We start from the raw sequence: 23,990 nt of genomic DNA, 5'->3' as shown, positions 1-23,990 counted from the left end.
ACATCCATCAAAGGGTAGCAGTAGTGAAGATACTTTTCAAAAAGGTTGGTAAACAAGTGTGTTCAAAATATCTGAAGCATCTTTGTGAACTAAACTGTAACTGACTCTGTTACTCATTTGAGTGGATTTTGCAACTGAGCTGTTCTAGTCATTGTCACTGTTTTTTGTGGTTTAGGTGTTTGTAACAGTCTGGCTATGTTTCCACAATCTGTTGCATTTCTTTTGCACATTTTTTAAGTAGTGTCTAGTATTTAAACAAACATAACAGCAGTTAACTTATCACTTACAGTTTATGGAACGGTGTGTAGGTCACAGCACTGAGTATATAAAAAAGTTTAGTACTTGTCTCAGAGGTGCAACTTGCTTGCTGATTTTTGTTTGTGTAGAGTTTGTTCTGAGGATTGTTAAATGAGATACGAATGGTTAAGGTAAGGTAATAACATCTACATTGTTATGTCAATCTTAGATAAAGAGCAAGTGATTACAAGTATGGAATCCAAGAGTGTTTTGATGGGATTATAGGATGACTGGGAGGAGAAATATGTGGGTCAACTGGTGAATATTCACTGTTTAACAAGTAAACAAAAGGAAGTTGTAGAAAATGCTGTATTTGTAGGCCATATGTTTCCTGCTGTCATACAGTAACAGTGAATATCATCTGTCAGCTGTGTGTATATATAGTTATATTTCATTGTTTGTCAAACCTTATATACAAGGCTACTATTCCTTCTACTTTATCTGCAAGTATAGATTGTTCTGTCATACATACAGTTCTTTCTGTTCCTGTATAGATACTTATTTCTTGTTCTCAATATTAGTTCTTTATGATAATTTAAGTATAAAAAGTGAGAATGTTTAGTTATTTTCTAACTAAATATATTTAACTTTTATGTATGAAAACTTTATTTAAAAATGACTTGTGATGAATCAAAACCATCATCCATCAATTGGTTTCCTTGCTTTCTTTTCAGCAACTCCTGGACTCACTTCAAAATTAGCAAACTTAAGTCAAGTTCAGGATAAACAACAGGTTTGTTTCACTTGTTTATTTTTTGTATAAGAGAATAATATTGTATACATTTTAGCAGTGTTTATAAATACAATCTGAATAATATTGTACAAGTTTTCCTTCTAGAAAGTCCAGAAAATGTTTTCAGAATTACCTTTTATGAAACTTACCTCTCCTTTAAAGATGTTTTTGAAATGTGCTTAAGTGTTTTTCACATTAAAAATTTGTTGTTCGTGAACAATTGCTTAGGTATATACGTGTACAGCCTAGTTGATGTGTGTTTTGTGCCCAGATGCACTGCAAGTTAAAACACAAAGTTAGTATAACACTATTTTTCTTCTTATTTCTTCAACTGCTTGTTTATAAAATCATCGTAATTAAATTAACTGTTTTCAAATGAGACCCAAAACTCAAGAACTTTTGAATAGTTCACTATTCTTCCTGAACCATTTCAGTTTTGGGCCTCATTTGAAAACCGTTGTAACTTTTATGTGTGATTAAAATAATCAAGTTACAATACCAGCAAGTCAGTGTGTTTAACATAATACTGTCAGCAGTACAAGCCACAAAAATGTTAAGAGTTTGAATTTAAAATCACTTAGTAGGTAGGTCTATTTAACAAAGGAGAGGCCTGGGGCTCAAGCTTATCTTAAGGATATTGAAAGTGTCATTTGAACATTTTGCAAAGATTTTAATGTACATAATTCTAATTTAATATTTTGTAATAAAGTTTACTACAGACATATATAAATGTAATTACCTTCCTCAGATATTTGTGATTTATCTGCAGACTGTATAATCATGTTGTTGGTGAAGTCAAATGTGATAGCATGTCATTGCTACACCTAGTTTATTTCACAAATGTGTCATTGAACAAACATTGGGCATATATTCACATTCACTTGGAGCCTTGTAAAGCTTCATGGGCTTTTACAATATAAAATCCAACAACACAAATTTACCACCAGTAACATAATTGAAATGTAATGAACATCTTTTGTAATAAGGAAAACCTTTAATTTGTGAATGTTGAAAAGATTTAAAAATTTCATTATGTTTAGATACATCATCAAAACATTGCACATAATTCTCTGTAAGAATAAACAAGATAGTATGGTATCAGAAGCACTTTAACATAACATTTTGGGATGAAACACCAACTACTGTTCCATCCTCCAAACTCAACTAAAAATAATTTATAAAAATCTTAAAGCCAGCCCTTATCATTCATATACTTATCAAGATTTTTCTCAAACTCACTTAAATTTACTGTCTCTACAACATTTGAAGGTAACCCATTCCAAAGACCAACCACCCTGTTAAAAAATGAAAGTGAGCTGAAGATGACTTCTCCCCTGCTAAAATTAATACTTACATTCCGAAGTACTACTATTCTCACTGTTAAATATGAAAGAAATGATGCATTAAGACTATGAATTCCCTTTATAACCTTAAACACCACAGTCAGATCACACCTAACTTCTTTTTTCAAGAGAAAATATTGTAAGAGATTTCAGTCTTTCTTCATATGACATTCCCTCCATCCCATGCATCATTTTAATAACCCTGCACTGAATTTTTTCCAACAGTTCAATGTCTTATAATGTGGCTTAACCTTTAAAATGAAACTATAACCTCTTTAGACTTGTATTCAATATATCTGTAGATACAACCTAAAATCCTGTTTGCCCTACCACTGGCAACAATACACTGCTTGGATGACTTAAGAGATTGATCAACTATTACACCAAAATTCCTGTTTTAATGACATTGATGTAATTCCCATTCAAACTATGTTAACCCACATGCATTATCTTACATTTATCATAATTAAGAGCTATCTGCCATTTATTATTAGCCCAACTCTGTAAATAATCTGAATCTATTTGTAGAGCAATAGCATCCTCTTCACCTTAATAAACTCAGCAGAGTTAAATAATCTGACCATTCTTACATCTATGTCATTGATGTAAATCATGAAGAACAAAGGTGTTAAGACTGAATGCTTGTAACATTAATCCATTTTGACTGAACTCCATCTGTATCAACCCTTTGCTATACAGTTTGCTAACTTATCCTTCACATCCTAATATGTATAATTGTTTTAAGTGGCATCTTGTCAAATGCTTTCTGTAAATCTAAATACACCAAATCTAAATCCTGACTTTCATCTACGTATGCAATAACTGTTTCGAAGAATGTAAAAAGATTTAAAAGGCTAAATTTTTCCTCAGTAAAACCATGTTAACTATCCAATAAAATTCTAAACTTTGTTAACTAATTTTACCTAACATCTCTTAACAGACCTTCCAACACTTTTCCCACAATTGATTTAAGAGTAATGTACCTATAATTACTGGGACCATTTGTATCACCTCCTTTAAAAATAGATGCTATATTAGTTAACTTCCAATTCTCTGCTACCTGCCACTGCACAAGGACTGACAAAAAAATAGTAGTATGTGGTTCACATATCCAATCTTTTTAAACTTCCCAGTTTTTCTTAACAAGCTTAAAATTAATAAACTCATCTTGTTTAAGTTTGTTTCCATTTATGAGTCATTCAAGATGTGGAAGAATGCTTCTCTCTTCATTAGTAGAAACTGAAGATAAATTTAATAATCCAGCCATCTCAATCATCAGATATCAGCCTTTGTCATCCCTCAAGAGACCTAACCCCATTTTAATACTTTAAACACTTTTAACTAACCTTACTTTCTGATGAGATAAAAGATGTTTTATAAGGAATTTTGAAACTCCTTTCTGATGAATTTAACTCTTAAACCAGTGGTTCTTAACCTGAGTTCAATCGAACCCCAGGGGTTTGGTGAGTCAGTCTCAGGGGTTCGGCGGAGGTCAAGACGCACACTGTGTGTGTGTGTCCATTCCATTCATTCCACTCGTATGATTAGTGACATTATGCTCCACTTGACCATCATTAGCTGCAGCTGATCACGTCACATCACTTGGCCTTAATATCTGTGCTGCAGGGAACTTTGTGCACTTAGCAGTTGACTTGTGACTGTAGTAATCGTGCGTTATTTGTGATTTTTTTCTTAATCTTTCAATACCTTTATACTAACTGTCGAGCAAAAACAGAAAGTGGTCGGACAAATACGTACAATATGGATTCACATGTATAACGGAACATCATGGGAGTCCTCAATGCATGATTTGCAATGCCAAGTTGAGCATTTCTAGTCTAGCATCGGCAAATCTAAGAGAACACTCCCTAAAGCTGCATGGAGATGGGAAATACAAGAATACAACGCTTGCTGAATTCAAGGTAAAGAGAGCCAGGTTCAATGAAAAAAACTACTTTACCTGTTCTCGGCATTGTACCCATCTACAAAACGATCATCCCAGCATCATACAAAGTTGCATACTGGATCGCAAAGCAGGGCAAACTACTTGTGGATGACTTCTTCAGAGACAATGATCTTTCATGGGATATGATTTCTGCAGTTGTTTGGGCAGAGCTCCAGTTATGCTGGGATAAAATTATGGTTTTGGTGTGCTGGTGAAAGCCGATGCACTACACATCATTGTTTTGCACTGTGTTCTGCACAGGCATGCATTGGCAACAAAAACTTTGCCTTCAAAACTGGCAGAAGTATTAAAAATTGTAGTGGAATGTGTGAACTTTGTGCAAAATAGTGCCCTGAAGCACCTCATGGCTGATATCTTCAATGATCTCAATCAACAGGTGCAGGGCGGTGGAGTCAACATCATTGAAGCAGAAGAAAACCTGAAGGCTTTTCAAAAAAAGCTATTGTTATGGAAACAATTAACAGAGAATAACTTCACAAACTTTCCCCTACTGGACAACTGTGTAAGTAAGATCGAAGATGTGTCTGAAATCAGAGACATTTCTGTACTTGGGGAACTGAAGCAAGCAATTGCCATGCACTTAGATGAGGCTCTCAAAGTCTCTCGACGGATACTTCCCCACCAGAGTGTCATGTCCAGCATGGTCACCCATGCTGTTCACAGTGTGACAGCAGTTCACGTTTAGTGTTGTGACAACAGGTGTCAATGATGAATACCTCAACGAAATCATTGAACTTCAGCAGAACCAGGTTCAACAGCAACTTTTCAGAACAAAAACGCTCTCAACGTTTTGGTGTCACCAAATCGTAATTACCCTCTTATTTCTAAGAAAGCCCTTGAGATACTTATACCGTTTGTTACAACGTATCTTTGCGAGCAATCTTTTTCGAGGATGGTAGACATAAAAACGAAGAAAAGGAACAGACTTTGTTGCCAAAATTATATGAGAGTGGCACTTGCCAAGGTGAAGCCGCACATTTCTGAACTTGTCTCTGAAAGGCAACAGCAAAAGTCACGTTGATTTGCAGTAAATATTCATTGAGTTATGTTTTTGTTTTTATGTAAAATTCGTGTTTTATTGGTTTAGTTCATTGAACACAGTGGTATTGTGTGCAACTGGTGCATGGTTCATTTTGTGCACTAATAAAATATCTACTTTTGTTTTGAATTTGAAAAAATCATTTTATTTTTCCAATTATGAAGGGTTCAGTGAATGCAAGTACGAAACTTCCTGGACAAGGTTAAGAACCACTGCCTTAAACAATGGGAATTTTGTATGTAGCAGCATCAGTTGATGATGGCCATCATTAAGGGTTAAATATGTTTTACAAGGAATTTTGGAAAATTTTTTAAACTTCTTTAAATGTGGACAGAAATTGTCAATAATAGATGGATAAAAGTTGTGACTACCTGCACATTGTGAAATTACTAATTAATAAATGTGCAATAATAGGTAGAACTAGGCAAAATTGTATTTTGAACTGCAGAAGCAAAAATAGTCATTAATGGTTATACTTATTTTACATTAGCAATCACATCTAACTGACTATACTTAATTATAAATTACATTCTAGTGTATTGTTATTACACATGTACTCCATATTACTGCATAAAAGTTCAAAATGACTAATTGTTTAAAAATTTGTTGAAATAGTGGCAAATTTGACTCTCAAGTATGATGGGAGCATTGTGTATGGGTTGATTTGTTGATTCAGAGATAGTTTTGGCTACGATTAAATACAGGGTGGTCATATGACTTGTCAATTTAAATATAGTCTTGATTCTTATTATGTACAGGTTGATTTGCTGCAGAGATAGATTTGACCACTGTTATACTCAGGACAGTCATAAGATTTGTCAAGTTAAAGATAGTTTTCACAATTATTATGTACAGCTTGACATGTTTATGACTTATCGGAGAGTATATTCTCAACTAAATACATCAGATAAGTGTCTGTTTTGTCATAACAGTAAAAGCTGAGATTTTGAACTAAAGATGTTACATCAGGTGTCAATGGAATTTTTCAAACATACTTATATGTTTGTTAGATATAAATTAAGTTTTCTTTTCTAGTGTGTGAACTTATTTATTCTGTATTTTAAAATGCATCTATGAAAGCTGCATGAATTAGTTTTGGACAACCAAGACTAAAGAAAGTGCTAAACATTTTAAATATTGTTAGATATTTTATGGCAAAAATAACTAAAATGTAGGAATTGGGAACTTACTAGGTTATATAAGAAAATTGGAATGTAAAAAAACGAAATTCTCCATCAGGAATGTGTGTAGACTGGTATTTTGTGATGTAATTCAACAGTTCCTTTATGCTGAACTCTCACTGAGTTTTTGCTTTGTTTTTCTAGCTATTTGGAGATCAAAGAGGAAAGAAAGAGTAAAATTAAAGGAAAGCTTTTAGGAACATGAAGCTGTTAAAGATAAATAACTAATTGTCTGTTACAATCTGCAGTCATTCCAGGAAATAAAAATATATTTAGATTTTATTTCATATTTCACTATAGCTGATTTTGCTGCACCTGTTGTTAAGGTAGAGAACATAAGAAATTGAATGAAAATAAAAATTGTTTTTCAGAAAGACCTTTAGGAGGTTTTAAAGGTTATTGAAATAAAATATAAGAATAAAAGAAATGTTTTCATTGTTAGCATGAAAATCAGTTTTCACTCAGTAAAGGTTTCATTAATTCACAGAAAATTTTTTAGTAAAAAATACTTTGATAATAAATCAAATTTTCTGGATGTATAACAAAATTTTAATGGTTACTAATTGCTTGCCAGATTTTGTGAAGATATACTTTGTAAATTCAGTTATACCATATACAGTATCATTGTTATGTGGTGGTTACAAGCTTGGTCAAAAAGACTGAGCCCACATACAGTGAGTTAAATATGTGGAAAGAGGAGTTTTTAACTAAATCAAATTGATTCAGGAACTATTGTTAGAAGAATTTTAAGGAGATTATTGCGAGAAGAGTGTTGGTGCCAAATATCTCGAGTACATATTGTTATAATTAATATTAATAAAATAATCTTGTATATACTGAATTCTAAGTCAAAACACATAATAAAGTAAAAGTGGTTGATACCAGCCAGTTGCATCACAGTGGTTCAGAATTATGCTGCACTACCTGGACTGTACACTTGACATGTGTTTTGTAAAGGGACTCTGTAACTGGAGGGAGGAGAGCCTGTGCTTTAGCCAATCCTAAATTATCATAGTATGTAAATCATATAATTGTATTATTAGCATTTTAAAATTTTACTGTATGACTACAGTTCTTTATTTTCAGTAATTTATTTCGTTCCAACAGGTACAAGAAGAGGCATTAACAGAAGAAGTGAGAAATTTGTTAAACACATACAACAAAATTGTATCCTTTTTCCTAGTGTCTTTATATTGTATTATAGATCAAGCTTATTGTAGTTAGAATGAAGGTAGTTGGAGCAACTGTGTTGGACAAGAAGAAATAATTTACATTGAACAATTATTATTTCACCTCGTTTCACGAGAAAATATGAAAAATTGAAATTTTCTTATCTCTAGTGACTGTTAAAATAGTTCACAATGCATTATCTCCCCAGTGGCTTGGTGGTATTATCTGTGGATTTAAAATGCTAAATACAAGGTTTCAGTAATTGTGGTGGGCAGAGCACAGATAGCCCATTGTGGAGCTTTGTGCTTAACTACAAACAAATGGACACAATGTGGAATATGTATTAAAAGCTTTTAGAAAAAGTATGTAAAGTGTATTTTAAAACATAATTAGTTTTGTAGTTAAGTATTTAAGTTTTTTTTATTAACTTAAATGTTGATAAATATAGTTCTGTTGTGATTTGAAGGGTGGCAGAGAACTATAAATATTAAAAGATATCTACTTTGTTAATGTTTGGTTTAATAGAATTCTAAATTACATGGCAGTAATTCAGTTATTATTTCACAAAATATTCGCATTTCTTTCATTACATTTCTAAACATAAACATTTAAGTTGAAGGTTTTACTTTATACTAAATGTAAACTAATTATAAACTTAATGAACAATTCCAACAAGTTTCTAATCAGGAAATTCAAACCAGTTTTGAAGTTGAAGAGCCAAAGAAAGCATTTATCAACATGTTTTTCCTTCCAGTCTTAGATCCTTTGATTAATATTCTTTGCTGAGTATTTCAGTATTTCATTCTTCTTTGAACTGAGTCTGCCTCACTTTTCACATTTTCAGTGTACAAACCTGCTGAAGAGCTGCTATCATTTCAGAAGCAAGACTGAAGATAGCAACAACTGATTTGTTCAGTTAAGATGACCCGTAAATAACTTTTCACCGTGTTAGAGTGAAATGTCTATCTGACTTCAGATTTGTGTTGTTCACATCAGGCATAACATTTACATCCTACACAAGTGGGTGCTTTCTCGTGCTTTTTCCCATGTATATGCAGGACCCATAATTTTTGTGTCTATGTGAATGATTGGAATGCAGTTCTTTATGTTTCTTGAGGGTGTTAAATTTGTCTCTTTTCCAAGATTGTTGAATGAAAATCCAAGTAACTTTGTTGTCATGTGCTTTTCAAGCACAATAAAGAAACATGCATAAAAATCCATTATTATAGAATCTTACTTGAGGAAGATTAAAAGTAGAAACATTCATTTTCTCATCTCACATGGTTCAGGTCTTGATGGTTCTGTCTTAAATATCCAAGGCTTCTTCAGAGATTTTTCAATTAATAGAATTATAAAACATATTGTCATAAAATCCAACATGTTTTCACTGCCTCTATTGTACTTGTTAAGCATAATTTCATAAAGCTTAACTTGTTACTATAACTTTATTTGAATAGACATGCAAACTACTTGCTTAATTACAGTTTAAGTGCAGTCTTGCTACACTGTGTTCTTTATGGAGTCTATGAAAGTGCCACTGCAACGAGCATATGTCAAGGACCACGATGCCTACAAGTGTGAAATGGACCATCATTGCTTCAGTTGCAAGGGCTCTCACCCGTTTTACTTTCGTTCTTGCCCTAAATGGTTGGAAGAAAAAGAGGTGCAGCATTTGAAAACAATTCGAAACATTACTTACCCTGAGGCTCGAAAGTTGTTGTCCACCACTTCATCTCGGACATATGGCTGCTGCACTTTGTTCCTCTACTACAATGAAAGTGCAGACAGATCTCTCTGTCTAAAGATGCCTCCTAAAGAATCGTTCTCAAACCAAGTGAAAAGTCTTTTGACCTCCATGGTTGTAAAAGTTGATGAATCAACTTCAACACCCATCTCTGTCCCTGACATACATCCAAGATCCACTTTCTTTGGTTCTGGGTATGGGTATTTCCTCTGGTACATCATCATCTCACACCTCAAGATGCAAAACGATCATTCGATTACGTCCTCAGTCGCTGGAATTCTCTTCCAACAACAAAGACCAACCCAAATGACCCAGGGCAGGATCCATGGAGGTCAATAGACCTTCCTTGAAAAAAACAGTAAAGAAAAAAGATGTTATAAACAGAAGGGCTCTTCACCCAATGTGCCTACACATAAATAAAAGTAGCCACCTTGATACAATGCAACTGTTGAGGTTTACATTCTAACCTGGATGATATCAAAGCACTGATTGCTTTCTACCATCCTGTATGTCTTTCCTTACAGGAAACATTTCTGAAACCTGCCAATAAAATCACCTTTCAGCAGTTTTCTTTGTACAGAAAAAACGGGCTGTGTGATAGATGAGTGGTACTGTTGGTTGATATTTGCACTCAGCACACCTTTTGAGGCCATAGTCATCTGTGTTTCCTTTGGTCGTACCTTCACTGTTTGTTTTCTCTACCTGTCACCTGGAGAGACCTATGATCAACAAGACCTGGATATTCTCATCTCCCTTTTTAATCCTGGGGGACTTTAATGGACATCATCCCCTCTGGGAAAGTGCTGACATTGATGGGAGGGGCCGTTCCATTAAGCATAGGCTCTCTGATCACAACCTTTCTCTTTTCAGTAGTGGTTCTTATACTTATTTTCATGCATCTAATCTGTCCTTTACTGCTATTGATCTCTCAGTTTGCTCACCTTCACTATTCTCCTACTTTTCATGGAGGGTTGACAATAATCCACAAGGCAGTGATCATTTTCCTATAATTTTGAGAGAGACTGGCTGTGTTCGATGCCACCCAACTCCCATGCTTAGGTAGAAGCTGGATCAAGCAAACTGGCCCTCTTTCCCTGCTCTTGCAAAACTTGATCCTGCTATTGTTGTAAGCCATCAATAGATGACTGTGTGACAGTAGCAACTGACCATATTACATGGGCAGCTGCTCAATGTATTCCTAAAATTTTGACACGTTTTCATGATATCTTCATCTGTGGTGGAATCCTGCCTGTCACATGGCATGGAAGGTTCAAAAACAGACCTGGGATACTTTTTGTGGGTATCCCACACACTCCCACCTCATCACTTTTCAGCAGATCTGTGCACATGTTTGGTTGGTAAGATGTCAAAGCCAGAAGGACTCTTGGATTAATTTCACAACCAGCATATCTTCTACCACAAGTTTTAAAGTCATATAGGACAAGATTTGAAAGGTCAGGCAGCAATGTAACTTTATCCCCCTATTGTTGTTGCACTCTGATGGCCAGGAAGTAGCTGATACCCAGAGCATCGCCAATACTCTAGGTGAAAGCTTTTGCTGGGTATCTAGCACTTCTGCTTCTCCCTCCACCTTTTTAGCCATCAAGAGTCGGGCAGAGCGATCACCTCTTTCTTTTCAAGCTGATTATCTCATTGAATATAATCGTTAATTTACACTAGTAGAACTCCAACTGGCCCTTTGTCGATCTGGCAGTACATCTGTCAGACCTGATAATGTACACTATGAAATGCTGTGCCATTTATCTCCTGAATCTCTAACTATTCTTCTGTTTTTTTCCACTGGATCTGGCAGGAGAATGTTTTTCCTGATGCCTAGTACCAGGCTATTGTCCTACCTTTTTGTGAGCCTGGAATGGATCCCAAGATTCCTTTGAACTACCATCCAATGCTTTTAAGAGCTGTTTCTGTAAGACCTTTAGAGATGATGGTTAATGCTGCTCTTGTTTGGTTTTTCGAATCACACAACCTTCTCTCGCTTACCCAGAGTGGGTTCCAATAACAATGCTTCACCATGGGCTACCTGATTTAACTTGAAATGTCAATCAGAAAAGCTTTCTTCAAACAACATCTTCTATCAATATTCATTGGCATTGATAAGACTTATCATACAACATGGAGGTATGGCATTTTGTGAGACCTCCATATATGTGGGTTACGTGGGCATTTTCCCATTTTCATTAAAGTTTTATTGGACAGGTGATTCCAAGTTCGTGTGGGTTCAACACTTTTCCATTCTTTTCTATAGGAACTTGGAGTCCTTCAGGGCTGTGTCTTAAGTATCACACTTTTCAGTGTAAAGACTGATGCCATCACTGAACAAACTGTTGCAAATGAGCTCTTTATTGACAACTTTCATATCTCATGTCAGTTGTCAAACATGCGGTATATTGAGCAGACTGCCCTCAATTGTTTACTGAAGTAGACCACAGCAAACAGTTTTAACCTTTCTCTCTCTAAACCCATTTGCATGTGCTTTTGCCACCAAGGGGGTATATGCCCTGATCCTGAACTCTGTATTGGTGAAGTTGTGCTTCCTGTGATCCCTGAGATAAAGTTCTTGATGCTTATCTTTGATTGTAAGCTGACCTTTATACCACACATCAAGCAGCTATGGGTCAAATGTACAAGAGAACTGAACATCCTCCATGTCCTCTCTTCCACCACTTGGGGAGTGGATCGATGTTCTATGCTGAAGATATATTGTGCTCTTCTTCGATCAAAACCAGATTATGGATTTTTAGTCTACGGCTGTGCCAGGACCTTGGCCTTAAAGATGCTGGGCTCCATTCATCATCAAGGACTTCGGCTCTGCACCGGAACATTCCACACTTCCCCAGGTTAGAGCTTATATACAGAGTCTCATGAAACCTCTTTGCACCTCTGTCATTTGCAACTGTCTTTACCCTATGCTTCAAAATTTCATTCCTTACCAAAGCATCCCACCTGGGGTTGTGCTTTCCTTCCTCAGTAGGCCATGCTTTTTCAGAACAGATGATCTGCCATTGCTCCTTTTGGCCTTTGTATCCAGGAACAGTTGGATGCATTGGGTCTGTCCTTGGGTAACATTGCTGTATCCACTGGTTAGCCCATCCCACCATGAATTCTTACAGTCACCAAATGTGACCTTTCTTTAAGACATCTGAGAAAAGTAGACACTCCTGATTGGAAATACTGTTTGTTATTTGCTGAACATCTTTCAAACCATTCTTCCATTCCTGTTTATACAGATGGATTGAAATCAGGTGACTGTGTGGGTTCTGCCATGGTTTTTTGTGGTTTGGTGATTACATGCAGAATCCCCTCTACATTTTCTGTGTTCAATTCTGAACTGTACACCATTTCTCTTGCCCTGGATCACATAGAAGCTAAGCAGTACTATTTATACTGACTTGCTCAGTTCTCTACTGGCCCAGGAATCACTTCACGTTAGTTCTCACTGATATTTAAAACCGACTGGCCCATTTCTCTTTAACATCCAGTTCGATCTACTTTTTCTGAATACTGGTCTACGTTGTTATTCATGGGAACGGGCTCACTGATACCATAGCTAAATCTGACTGCTCTGGCACTATCACTGCTGTGCCTGTTCCATACGTGAACTATGGTCCTTTATTCTAGGCCAGTTGGCAGTTGACTTGGAGTTGGACTTTGGCTGTCTTACTTCCGTATGGATTGGAAAGAGGAAGTTGTTCTGACAAGACTACGCATTGGTCACAGTTTTTTTAACTCGTTTTCTTTTATCTGGGACTGATGCACCAATGTGTTGTCTGTGAAACACTCAGGTCGCAATAAGCCACATTTTACTGTTTTGCCATCGTTATGACTTTCAACAATGGCACCATTTTAAACGTGTTCTGTGCCAAGGTTTATCTGTAATGTTAGACAGTGTTGTTGGCGATGGTGACATTGTCCATCTTAGAAATGTTTTTGGTTTTTTAAAGGCCATTTATCTTTAATGGTATTTAAGTATTTTAATTTATACATTAAACCTTTTTTAATGTGATTCCCTTTTAAGAATCAAAGTATATCTAGTTTGATTTGAAATTAGAAAATGGCTGTAATGTCAAATAACTTGAAACCATGACTGGAAAGGCCAACTTCAGGTGACTGACGGTGGTTTTTATACTTACCTGTTAGTCTTCCTGGCAAGTTATGATAATTACAATTATGCTACAGAAAGTCCTTTACAACTGGTATTACTGTAGTTTTTCTCATACTGCCGTAGACTAGATGTAAACATTGGATTTAATGCTATTTATGTTTTTAATTCAAAAATTAAACTTTGTTTTGTTTTACCTTAATTTACTTTTATGAATTTTAATAATTTCACTTTAATTTTAACTTTTTATGGGATGTTTGGTGCAGATAGTCTTGTTGCTTTCCACTATAAAACATCAAACCAGACAACCTTCTCCAATACTGCAGATATTGCCAATTTAAGAGTGTTTTGTAATTCTAATTGTAAACATATCTATATAACAACATTAATTTATTTAAATGTTTTCTTTGCTGCTACATTATTGGGGCTATTTAGACTATATTTCAAGCTTTTATGTTAAAAAGTAAGTTTGTTGTAACATATTGCTGTTTTTAACTAATTTTTATCAAATAAGTATTCAATATATAAATATTATGTACGAAGTAGATAAGTAATATATTTTTATTTGTGTCAAATGTTTAATGTAGTTTTGTTATTTTTGTGAGTAAAGTTTATTTTGCTTAATTTTAAGCTCTCAATACATTTTCTTTTATACATTTGCGACATAGTTGGCTTACCTTTATCAAAATATGTAGCATATAATAAAAGAAATTTGATATTTGTTGATCTAAAAACCTTCTTGAACTCAAAATAGACTCAAAGAAATTAATATTCCATAAACAATGCCTTCATTTTTCCAAGACATTCCTGAGTTGTTTTGTCTGTAAACAAGAAGTTATAGTATTGTCTTTAACAAATTGTAGATAACTACCCTCACAAAATACTTTGTCACAGCTGATGAAAAACTAACTAAACTGGAAATAGCTGCAAAACCCAAGAAATTACTACAATAACATAGTGTTGTTTATTTGTTGTCATTGATATATATCTATTTGAAGTATTTTTATTTGTTTTTTCCATTTTTGTGAGTATCAAAAATGGTTTACTGTATTTTTATTTTAATGTTTGGAGATAAATTGTTTTTAAATATTGCATTATTACACATTTGCTGTTTTCTAAACAAATTATTCAGTTTAAAAAATTTTTAATACCACATTACAAACTAAATGCTATATTTATGTAGTAATGACTATTACAAAAAAATATATATGTACTTTGGCATTGCACATAACCATGTTAACATGCTAAACTTCGGGTATCTTTCATTATATTTAGTTAGAACTTAATTCATTGTGTATTGGATGTAATGTATTTATTAAAAGTCTCAGTACTTTTGTATAATGCCCCTTGCAAAAGGACTACCTAGAGAACGTTGAAACATAACAGTTTTTATTTTGAATTACCTTAGTCTCTCGCTCTTTCAAAATAAGCTGTAAATGAATATAAATAAAATGTATCTTAATTAGATATAAGACATTTTTAATAAATGAAATCAGAATCCATAAATCATCAGTTAATAAAATAAATTGCATAAAACATGCTGACATGAACTGTGATGTATAAAACCACAGTTTGTATTCCATTCGTTTGTGTGAAAAAGAAACAGCAAGTTACGTGCAAATACCTGTGTTTGTATTAAAATTGTGTGTGAAAACCTGTGTTTGTATTAAAATAAGTATAAAAAATCCATCATCTGGATTACACTGGGAGTAACACTGAATCTCTGTAGTGATGCGTACATTCGTTGGTACCATAATTTAAAATATTAGTAGCTGTAAAAACATGGTCCACTTTTAAATTTTACTAGTAGAATTTCTTGAATTTAGCATTTTAAAATGTGATATTAATCATTGCTGGTTTGTGAATTTCTTTCTAGTGGATAGCACAGACTTCAACTTTGAAGTAATCCTAAATATGGTAAAGCTGAAAGTTTACATTGCTGGTAAATTACAGCCACATGCAAACATCTCTAATTAAATGAATGAGCCATCTAAAAATTATTTAAAATTAATTGTTATTTGTGGTTAAGATTTTATTTTTTTGCAATAATATAATTGATTATAAATTTCTTAGCTGTTTGCTTATCATTCATGCACTGTTTATGAACGTGCAGAAAATCTTTGTGACCCAAATATATAACACTTGATTCTTTAAAAAAATAGTGTACTAGTATTGTTTTAATTATAGGTTATGAAATAATATAGTTTGCTTCATTAATGGGTAATAGGAAGAATAATATACCTCAATGTTTGTGATTTTGGAATTACCTGGTGTTAACTGCACCTTTAAACTGTATGATTGCATATTTAATAAACTTTCAGTGAAAACAAAAGTTGGTTACACTTCATTTTTTCCTTTTAAAAAGAAGGTTGAATCTAAAGATTTTTTGTCAGAAATGTTTATCTTTCATTTCTTGGGAATTTTCATGTTTGTTGTTTATACGACCATCATAGAAATAATCTTCACACACATTTCAATATATAGAGAAGTATGGCATGCATAATGAAATTGTATTTTTTCTCAATTCCAATGATCAAAATACCCTCACACCCCTGTCCAACCTATTCATTAATCACTGTGTATAATGCAAACTTTTTTTCAATTTTAACATAAATATATTTTGAAATATGATAAAAAAAAATTAAGAAGAAACAAAAACATCTTGGGGTGTCTTTGATACATGCTTTGTGTGACTGTATAACAACTGTAGTTTAGTATATGTTAACCTAAATGCTATACTTCTGTGTATTAACAAAACTACATATTGTAATTATAAAAAGGTTGTTAAATCCTGGCTATTACTACGAAAAACACATTTCTTCTCAAAACTTCCATAAAGATAGTAATAGATTAGTAGCCAAATTTTAGGATATAAACTAACTCATGTTTTGTAAAAACAAAATTAGTAACTTTATATTGTACTGTACCATGCATGAATCTTAATTTCTGTTATGAGCTATAATAAACTGTAGTGTACTCGCATATTTATTAATAATTATTACACTGTTGCATCGTCTGTTTTTTTCTCACAGTGTACTGTATACATTGCTATTTGCTCAGTTTCGGTTGTGTCAATAGCATGTTAACTATAATTGTATTTGGTTCACATATTTTTTACAGAAATGCCATGATATTAATTTTAACTTTATTATACTCTTTTCAGTTTTTTGTTGTTGTTTTTCCAAATCCATTAGAAACTACAAGGATAAATGAAGCTAATACAGCTTTTCTCTTGCATTTTTTGAGATTATCGAAATGTAATAATAGAATGAAAGTACTGTAAGTTTAAAGTATGTTTGGCAGCTGATGTTGATACAAACTGTGATGTCATGAAATTGGGTTCCATAATTGCATATTGTATTCACCAACATTACAAGTTGATGAATATAATATGGCATTAAGCAACTTATGGTAATTCTTTGAACACTTAGCAGTACGTACAGACCTGATAAGCCATGCTTACAACAAAATTAAGTGTGAAACATCTAGTAATCCTGGAGTCTCTGAGATTGATGATTATATGAATACTACATAATATGTGGATTGGAAGCCATCAGGAAAGGTCAAGCACTACAGCCAATCTGCTAACACTAAATTACACACCTGTACAGCAGTGGTGTAAATACTATACCACCTTAGGACACAGCTGTACAGTAGTGGTGTAAATACTATACCACCTGAGGACACAGCTGTACAGTAGTGGTGTAAATACTATACCACCTGAGGACACAGCTGTACAGTAGTGGTGTAAATACTATACTACCTGATACACAGCTGTACAGTAGTGGTGTAAATACTATACCACCTGAGAACATGGCTGTACAATTGTGGTGTAAATACTATACTACCTGAGAACATGGCTGTACAGTAGTGGTGTAAATACTATACTACCTGAGAACACAGCTGTACAGTAGTGGTGTAAATACTATACCACCTGAGAACATGGCTGTACAATAGGGGTATAAATACTATACCACCTGAGAACACAGCTGTACAGTAGTGGTGTAAATACTATACTACCTGAGAACACAGCTGTACAGTAGTGTGTAAATACTATACTACCTGAGAACACAGCTGTACAGTAGTGGTGTAAATACTATACTACCTGAGAACACAGCTGTACAGTAGTGGTGTAAATACTATACTACCTGAGAACATAGCTGTACAGTAATGGTGTAAATACTATACCACCTGAGAACATGGCTGTACCATCGTGGTGTAAATACTATACTACCTGAGAACATGGCTGTACAGTAATTGTGTAAATACTGTACTACCTGAGGACACAGCTGCGCTGTAGTGGTATAAATACTATACCACCTGAGAACATTGCTGTACAATAGTGGTGTAAATACTATACTACCTTAGCAGCTCAAAAAAAATATCGTCTATGCCAGAGAAAAACTAAATTAGCGAGTTGTATTCTGGGAAGTAACTATGGATATTGCTTTATTACTACTTGAAACTAATCAGTTTATCAAATGAGTTCTTAAAACTGAAAATGTTTAAGTTAAAAAAGCAATGAGACCAAAGTAAATAATAATGTGTTCAAATTGAAACAATGAAGATTAAATACTTTAAACACTGGGCTGAACATTACATTTATGTTATGAAGTTTGTTATTTTATGAGATCTAACATTCATTGTTTTAAGAGTAAGTAAGGTATAACCAAACTGCCTATATTTATTGTTGCTGAAGAGTAGGTGTGTTTTGCACGTGTAATGATCTTTTGAATGTATAGTTTTAGTTAGACACTAACTTTGTATGACAGATCTTCGAAAAATGGAATGTAGTTTTATAAATTTGTTAACTAATCATATGGATTGGATGATAACCGGGTAACCAGGCTGACTAGTGCAAATATCCCTTATATAATTAATTATTAATTTATGATCAGATAGAGCCATTTGCTTAAAAGCGGGACTAATATCAAGATGGTAACTAGTGTAATTTATTAAATATATTTGTCTTAAATTTCTAAATATGAATATCAAAACAGAATGTTTTATCAGTTGGGTACCCTTGTTTAAAAGTAAAAAAGGTTGTTATAATAGCTTAATCAGTAATATCAATCAGATTAACATGAAACAAATTAAATATCTGTTGGCTTGAACTACAGTTGCAGAAAGAAATTTTGTTTTAAAGCAGGTTATGTTTTTCAATATCTTGAACTACCAAACGCATCTTTTGGCCAAATAAAACTCATTTAGCCACTACTATTAATTAGCGGTAGTGTGTTAGTTATACGAGAACGTTAAGTTTCAGAGTTGCTGTTTAGTGATTTAATATTTAATGATTATTTAATTTTCATAACTATATTGTTAAAAGTTAATTCATTTATAGCGATAGTATTTACACGTTTCGTTACGTAACTGTTTTATTTCGTTATTTTTAATATTGTTACTAGAGGGCTAGATATTTCTAGATTTTTTTGTCGTGTTATAAACACCTATAGATAACAGAGGAGTAGAAAGCAAGTCAGTGAAGGTGGACTGCGTGATTTGCAGTTTAGCTATGGCGAACAATTTCTAAAATAAAAGTATCACGGCTTGTATAGGCAAAAGAGAGATATACAATACGATTTTAATAATTTGTCAGCTGGGTTCTAAAGTAACTGACCTAGTCTGTGGGGACTTTTGACATAAAAAAGAATTATTCATAGATCTAGGTACAACTGAGATAACGATTTTGTTTGCACATACGTTTGGGTTGTTTTAATTATATTATTTTAAAATAATAAAGTGGGTTGTGTGCTGTTCGTTTATTGTTGAAATTTATCTCCAACATGTCATGGCACCTGTAGCAAAGAATCTCACCCCGTAGAAAAAACTTGACAGTGTGACAATTTTATTATGAAATGTTAGTAGCTATAATTTTGTTATAGTACAACCAAAACTAATGTTTATAAAGAAACAAAGTTATAAAGAAAGAAATAAGATAACGCCTGAAACGGTTTGAGAAGTACTGCGATGTTAAATAAAGGAAATAACATGTTAAACATCTTTATGTAGTGTCTCTAGGAATGTCACTCTGACTTTAATATCTGACACTTAAATAAACACTTAGAGCTAGTTACAAAAAGTGATGAATAACATTAGGTCTTCTGCAAAACGTGAAACCCAAGAAGCGAACTGAAACTATTTGTTTTATTGTTAATGTTGCTGAAATGTAAATTCAGATATTGTACTTTGTCAGTAGTGACAGAGAATTTTCTATAATAAGCTTTAGTGAACAAATATGTTTGGCTGTGGAAATGAAACCTAATGATGTGCTATAAAGTATCTAAATATGAACAAGTAGCTTTATACTAATATGGATAAAAAAAACAACTGATAATTTGTACATATATAAAAATAGTGACCCAGCAGCAGTATCAACTGTTGTCCAGACATCTTAATGTATAAAAAATAAATCACGTATATATAACCCCCACCAGCGTGTCTACAATAATATATGGAGAAGTTATAATCTAAATTAGTGGATGCACTTCAATAAACATGGAAACGAAAGAATGTGATGATCAAATAAAGTCGGCTTAAGACTGGATGTGTATCTTAACAGCACATAAACCATTTAGATTTTGATGGACAGATCTGCAGCCACACACTTTGTTACACTATGAAATTTGTTAGTTACGTGACAAGCACGAGTGTTTATAACATGCTAATAAGGTGGGATTTTACGTTACTGGACTCAAATGTCTCCAGCCTTTTTACCACTATAGTCTGGAGCGAGGAACGAACTTAAGTGGTCAGTACAGTTGTGCTATATGTAGCTACGAGATTACTAGATGAAAATAAATTACTATCTTTATGTTCGAAACTATGGCTAGGTGGGTTAAGGCGTGCGACTCGTAAGCTGAGGGTCGCGGGTTCGCATCCCCGTCGCGCCAAACATGCTCGCCCTTTTAACCGTAGGGGCATTATAACGTGACGGTCAATCCAATTATTCGTTGGTAAAAGAGTAGCCCAAGAGTTGACGGTAGGCGGTGATGACGAGCTGCCTTCCCTCTAGTCTTACACTGCTAAATTCGGGACGGCTAGCGCAGATAACCCTTGAGTAGCTTTGCGCGAAATTCAACTACAGTTCAAAACTACCGGGTGGAGTTTCGTGGTGAAATACCAACAAGATATTTGGTATTATCCACTCAATTACAAATATTAGAAATAGCGCATAGTGATAACTGGAGAACTCTAAACGTTAATAGTTGTCATTATTTTAATTATTACTGGGGTTACTGTTAAAAACGTTTTTATCTAACAACTGTAGCGTGTCTGTAGCCCTGATGTTACATGACAAACACACCTATAATTATGTTCTGAAGGAAATGAAAAACAAATCTATACATGCCGAAAAGCTAGTCGATTCTTATGTAGTGACAATTGAACTAACAAATAATGAGTTCCCCGCTGTTACAGCGGTAGGTCCAGCCATTTACAACGCTAAAATCAGGGGTTCGATTCCCCTCGGTGGACTCAACTGATAGCTCGATGTGGCTTTGCTATAAGAAAACACACAAACACAGCAAAGAATGAGCCAGCAGCATCCAGTGAAAATAAATAAAATTAGAAAGGAAAGTACTGTAGAATATCGTTCACGCCTTACACGCTTGGATCGTGTATTTTTTGTCACTTCTGCTATGAAAATACAGAGTTACAATACTTTCCTGATATTCCCATATTTCAGAAACCTGTAGTGTGTTAATTATATTGTGTTAGTAGTGTTGATACTGTACAACAAATGGGCGGAGTTTACGATTAGTGAGTACAGCGCGATTTCTCGTTAGTGGTGCTTGCTAACTAAACTATGTGTACGTATGTTGTAAGTTTTACATACTTATGTATTGGAAGTAATCATAAAGTCAAATTTCATAAGTAAATCAAATGCTATAAGAATTAGAGGAACGAATTATCAATTGAAATTAAGTGACACAAATGTTAACTTTGCTCACTTCGATAGTTTCATAGTGTTGGTCACTTCTACATATACTATAGTCAAGAGAAGTGCCAGTACCTGGTGAATTTGCTGGCAAATCCATCAAAACTATAGTTCATACTATGTTTAACAAACAGGAAAGTTATTTACTGCAAGAGTTTATAGCCGCAACAATTGATATATAATTTTTTTGATGGTTTGCAAAACATTTTCTTTTATGTATTCTTGTGCGCCCTCTTGTGCTTAAGTATAAGTCTAAAAAGTTATAACACTAAAAATCGAGGTTCGATACCCGTGGTTGGTACAACACAAATAACCTACATTGTAGGTTTCTGTTTAAAAACAAACAAACAGAAGTTTGTGCTTAATTTTTGTGAAGAACAACATTCAAAACCACATTTAAATGAGAGGACGTAAGTTACGTTTATAGAGTCGCATAGAAGTCCACCTATGTTGTTCAAGCAGAATTAATTTTTATTTTACATTGCATGTAATAAACGTTTTCATTCAAGTACACTGGAACTGCTACTTTTTACTTGGGGTGCAGGTTCACTAGTTACCTCTCTATACTGAAGCATAGGTTCACTTTTCTGACATTTTTCAGGATAGGTTGACCAGTGTTCCTCGTTACTTTTTTTTTATTCTAGATAAAAGGATTAAACTAGAAAACTTTGTCATCTTACTTATTAACCCAACCGGGAAGCAATGAGACCTGGTGAAATATTATGGCTTATTGAAGTTGATAAACCATTTTCTATGCCAGTTGACATGTGTCATCCCATCGTGGATCTTTTGTTCTGGATTATTTCTGCAATGAAAGATAAGAGAGACAAGATACTGAATGAGACAAGTATCAACTCTATTTACAACTCTCTCTAAGCTCCCAAAGTCATAATAAATTATGCTATACTTCTGTTTATTTCCTTCAGTGGTTTAGGCCCATTGCTCTCTATTGCTATCTACTACTCAACACTACCCACAAAAATAAATATATTTTTTTGGTATTTTTCCCTATTAGGTTTAGCTTTTCTTCTCTCCTCCATTAGATTAAGGATTTCTGGAGTAATCCATTCTTTTTGCACATTCCACATCCAATATTATGCCAACCCCTCTTTGATGGTCATCACCTCCTGAGTATAGAATCGTGAACTCATCTGATGTTATACTGCCTGCTCCTTTCCATCTCACCTCCGAAAGTCCGAGTATGTTCGTCTTCATTCTTCTCATTTCTTCTTTAATGTTCTCTAATTTACCTTTTTGCAGCATTGTTCGAACATTCCAAGTTCCAATTCTTAGTTTTTTTTCTGTTGCTGACAGTCGCTTGATGACGGTCTGGTGTCACCTGTCGCACATGACTTCCCTTACCGAGCGAGGAGTTTTCCGAAGTTCTGGAAACCCCATTGACGCTGTTATGACATATTTTTTAGTTTGGCTTGCCCATAGGTTTTTCTTTGCAAAATGGTACCTATAGTAGGTTGCAATTACTTGCTATGGGAGCAGTGTCCATACAGGATCGTTCTGCCCAGCCATTGTTCCTTAGATTGGAGTCATCTGCCTGGCCAGATTGAGTGTTGCGCCATGAATGACACTATGTCATTTGCCTCGCACTCATCCACCACCTGCCTTCCATGACTTCATCGTAACCCTGACACGGGGGGCTAAATGGGTACTCAGTCTTGCCCAAGGACCTCCCATGGGCTAGCAGAGGGAAGGAGCGCTTTACTGTTCATTTGTCAGAGCGTGCTCTGACCCACTACCCAAATGTTTTCTTTAACACTATGAAAAAAAACACATTGATAGTGATAACATATAAATGAAGTATTAACGCCTGTTTGATTTGTTCGATGTTATTTTTTCAGCACTAACAATTTTGCATTTTAATTGATAGACTAGAGGGAAAGAAGCTGTTCATAAAATTCATTGTAAATAAAAGTATACTAGTATGATTGTTGCTGTTATAATGTACCCACAATTTCATAGTGCATAAAGCATATTATTTTATGGCCACCAAATGTGTATAATGAACTCTCAGATTTACAGTTTTTCATGCCATAAATACTGGGACACGCCGTGACCATAAATTACTGTAATCTTTTCCCTATAATTTTATATTCTTTGACTATGCTATATTATATTTATAGCATGATTTTAAGTTCACTTTAACTTTATTCAGAATCGTCTAAATTGCTACAATACGGATTTGCAGTGAGTACAGTGCAGACAGTCAATTGTGATTTGTTTGTGCTTAACAATAAGTTAAGAAGCATTTTAAAATAATCTTATAACTAACTTATACTTAATTTAGATATCTTGAGCTACCAATGATGGAAACATGTAAGAAACACTCAGGACTGAAAGAAAACAAACAGAGTCATCAGTAGGGTGTCCACAGCCACAGGACCTCTTTGAGGATATCTTTTGGATAGTTTCTGTGATTAACTTACACATGATTTTAATGAAC

General features: G+C 34.1%; 1 protein-coding gene across 1 annotated transcript in view; it reads left to right on the top strand.

Annotated features, from left to right (window-relative positions):
• Positions 1–15,925, top strand: part of DCTN3-p24 (Dynactin 3, p24 subunit) — a 48,904-nt gene extending 32,979 nt beyond the window's left edge. Inside the window, exons 5-7 of the mRNA XM_076494365.1 lie at positions 972–1,030; positions 7,667–7,726; positions 14,457–15,925. Of these exons, the coding sequence (XP_076350480.1) occupies positions 972–1,030; positions 7,667–7,726; positions 14,457–14,546 (209 nt within the window). The 3' untranslated portion in view covers positions 14,547–15,925. The remainder of the gene's footprint in view (positions 1–971; positions 1,031–7,666; positions 7,727–14,456) is intronic.
• The last annotated feature ends 8,065 nt before the right edge of the window (positions 15,926–23,990 follow it).

This window comes from Tachypleus tridentatus, chromosome 3, assembly GCF_004210375.1.
Source record: "Tachypleus tridentatus isolate NWPU-2018 chromosome 3, ASM421037v1, whole genome shotgun sequence".
In the NCBI taxonomy this organism is placed as follows: Eukaryota; Metazoa; Arthropoda; class Merostomata; order Xiphosura; family Limulidae; genus Tachypleus; species Tachypleus tridentatus.
Note: the sequence above shows the minus strand (reverse complement) of the source record. Positions and strands in the feature narration are given on the sequence as shown.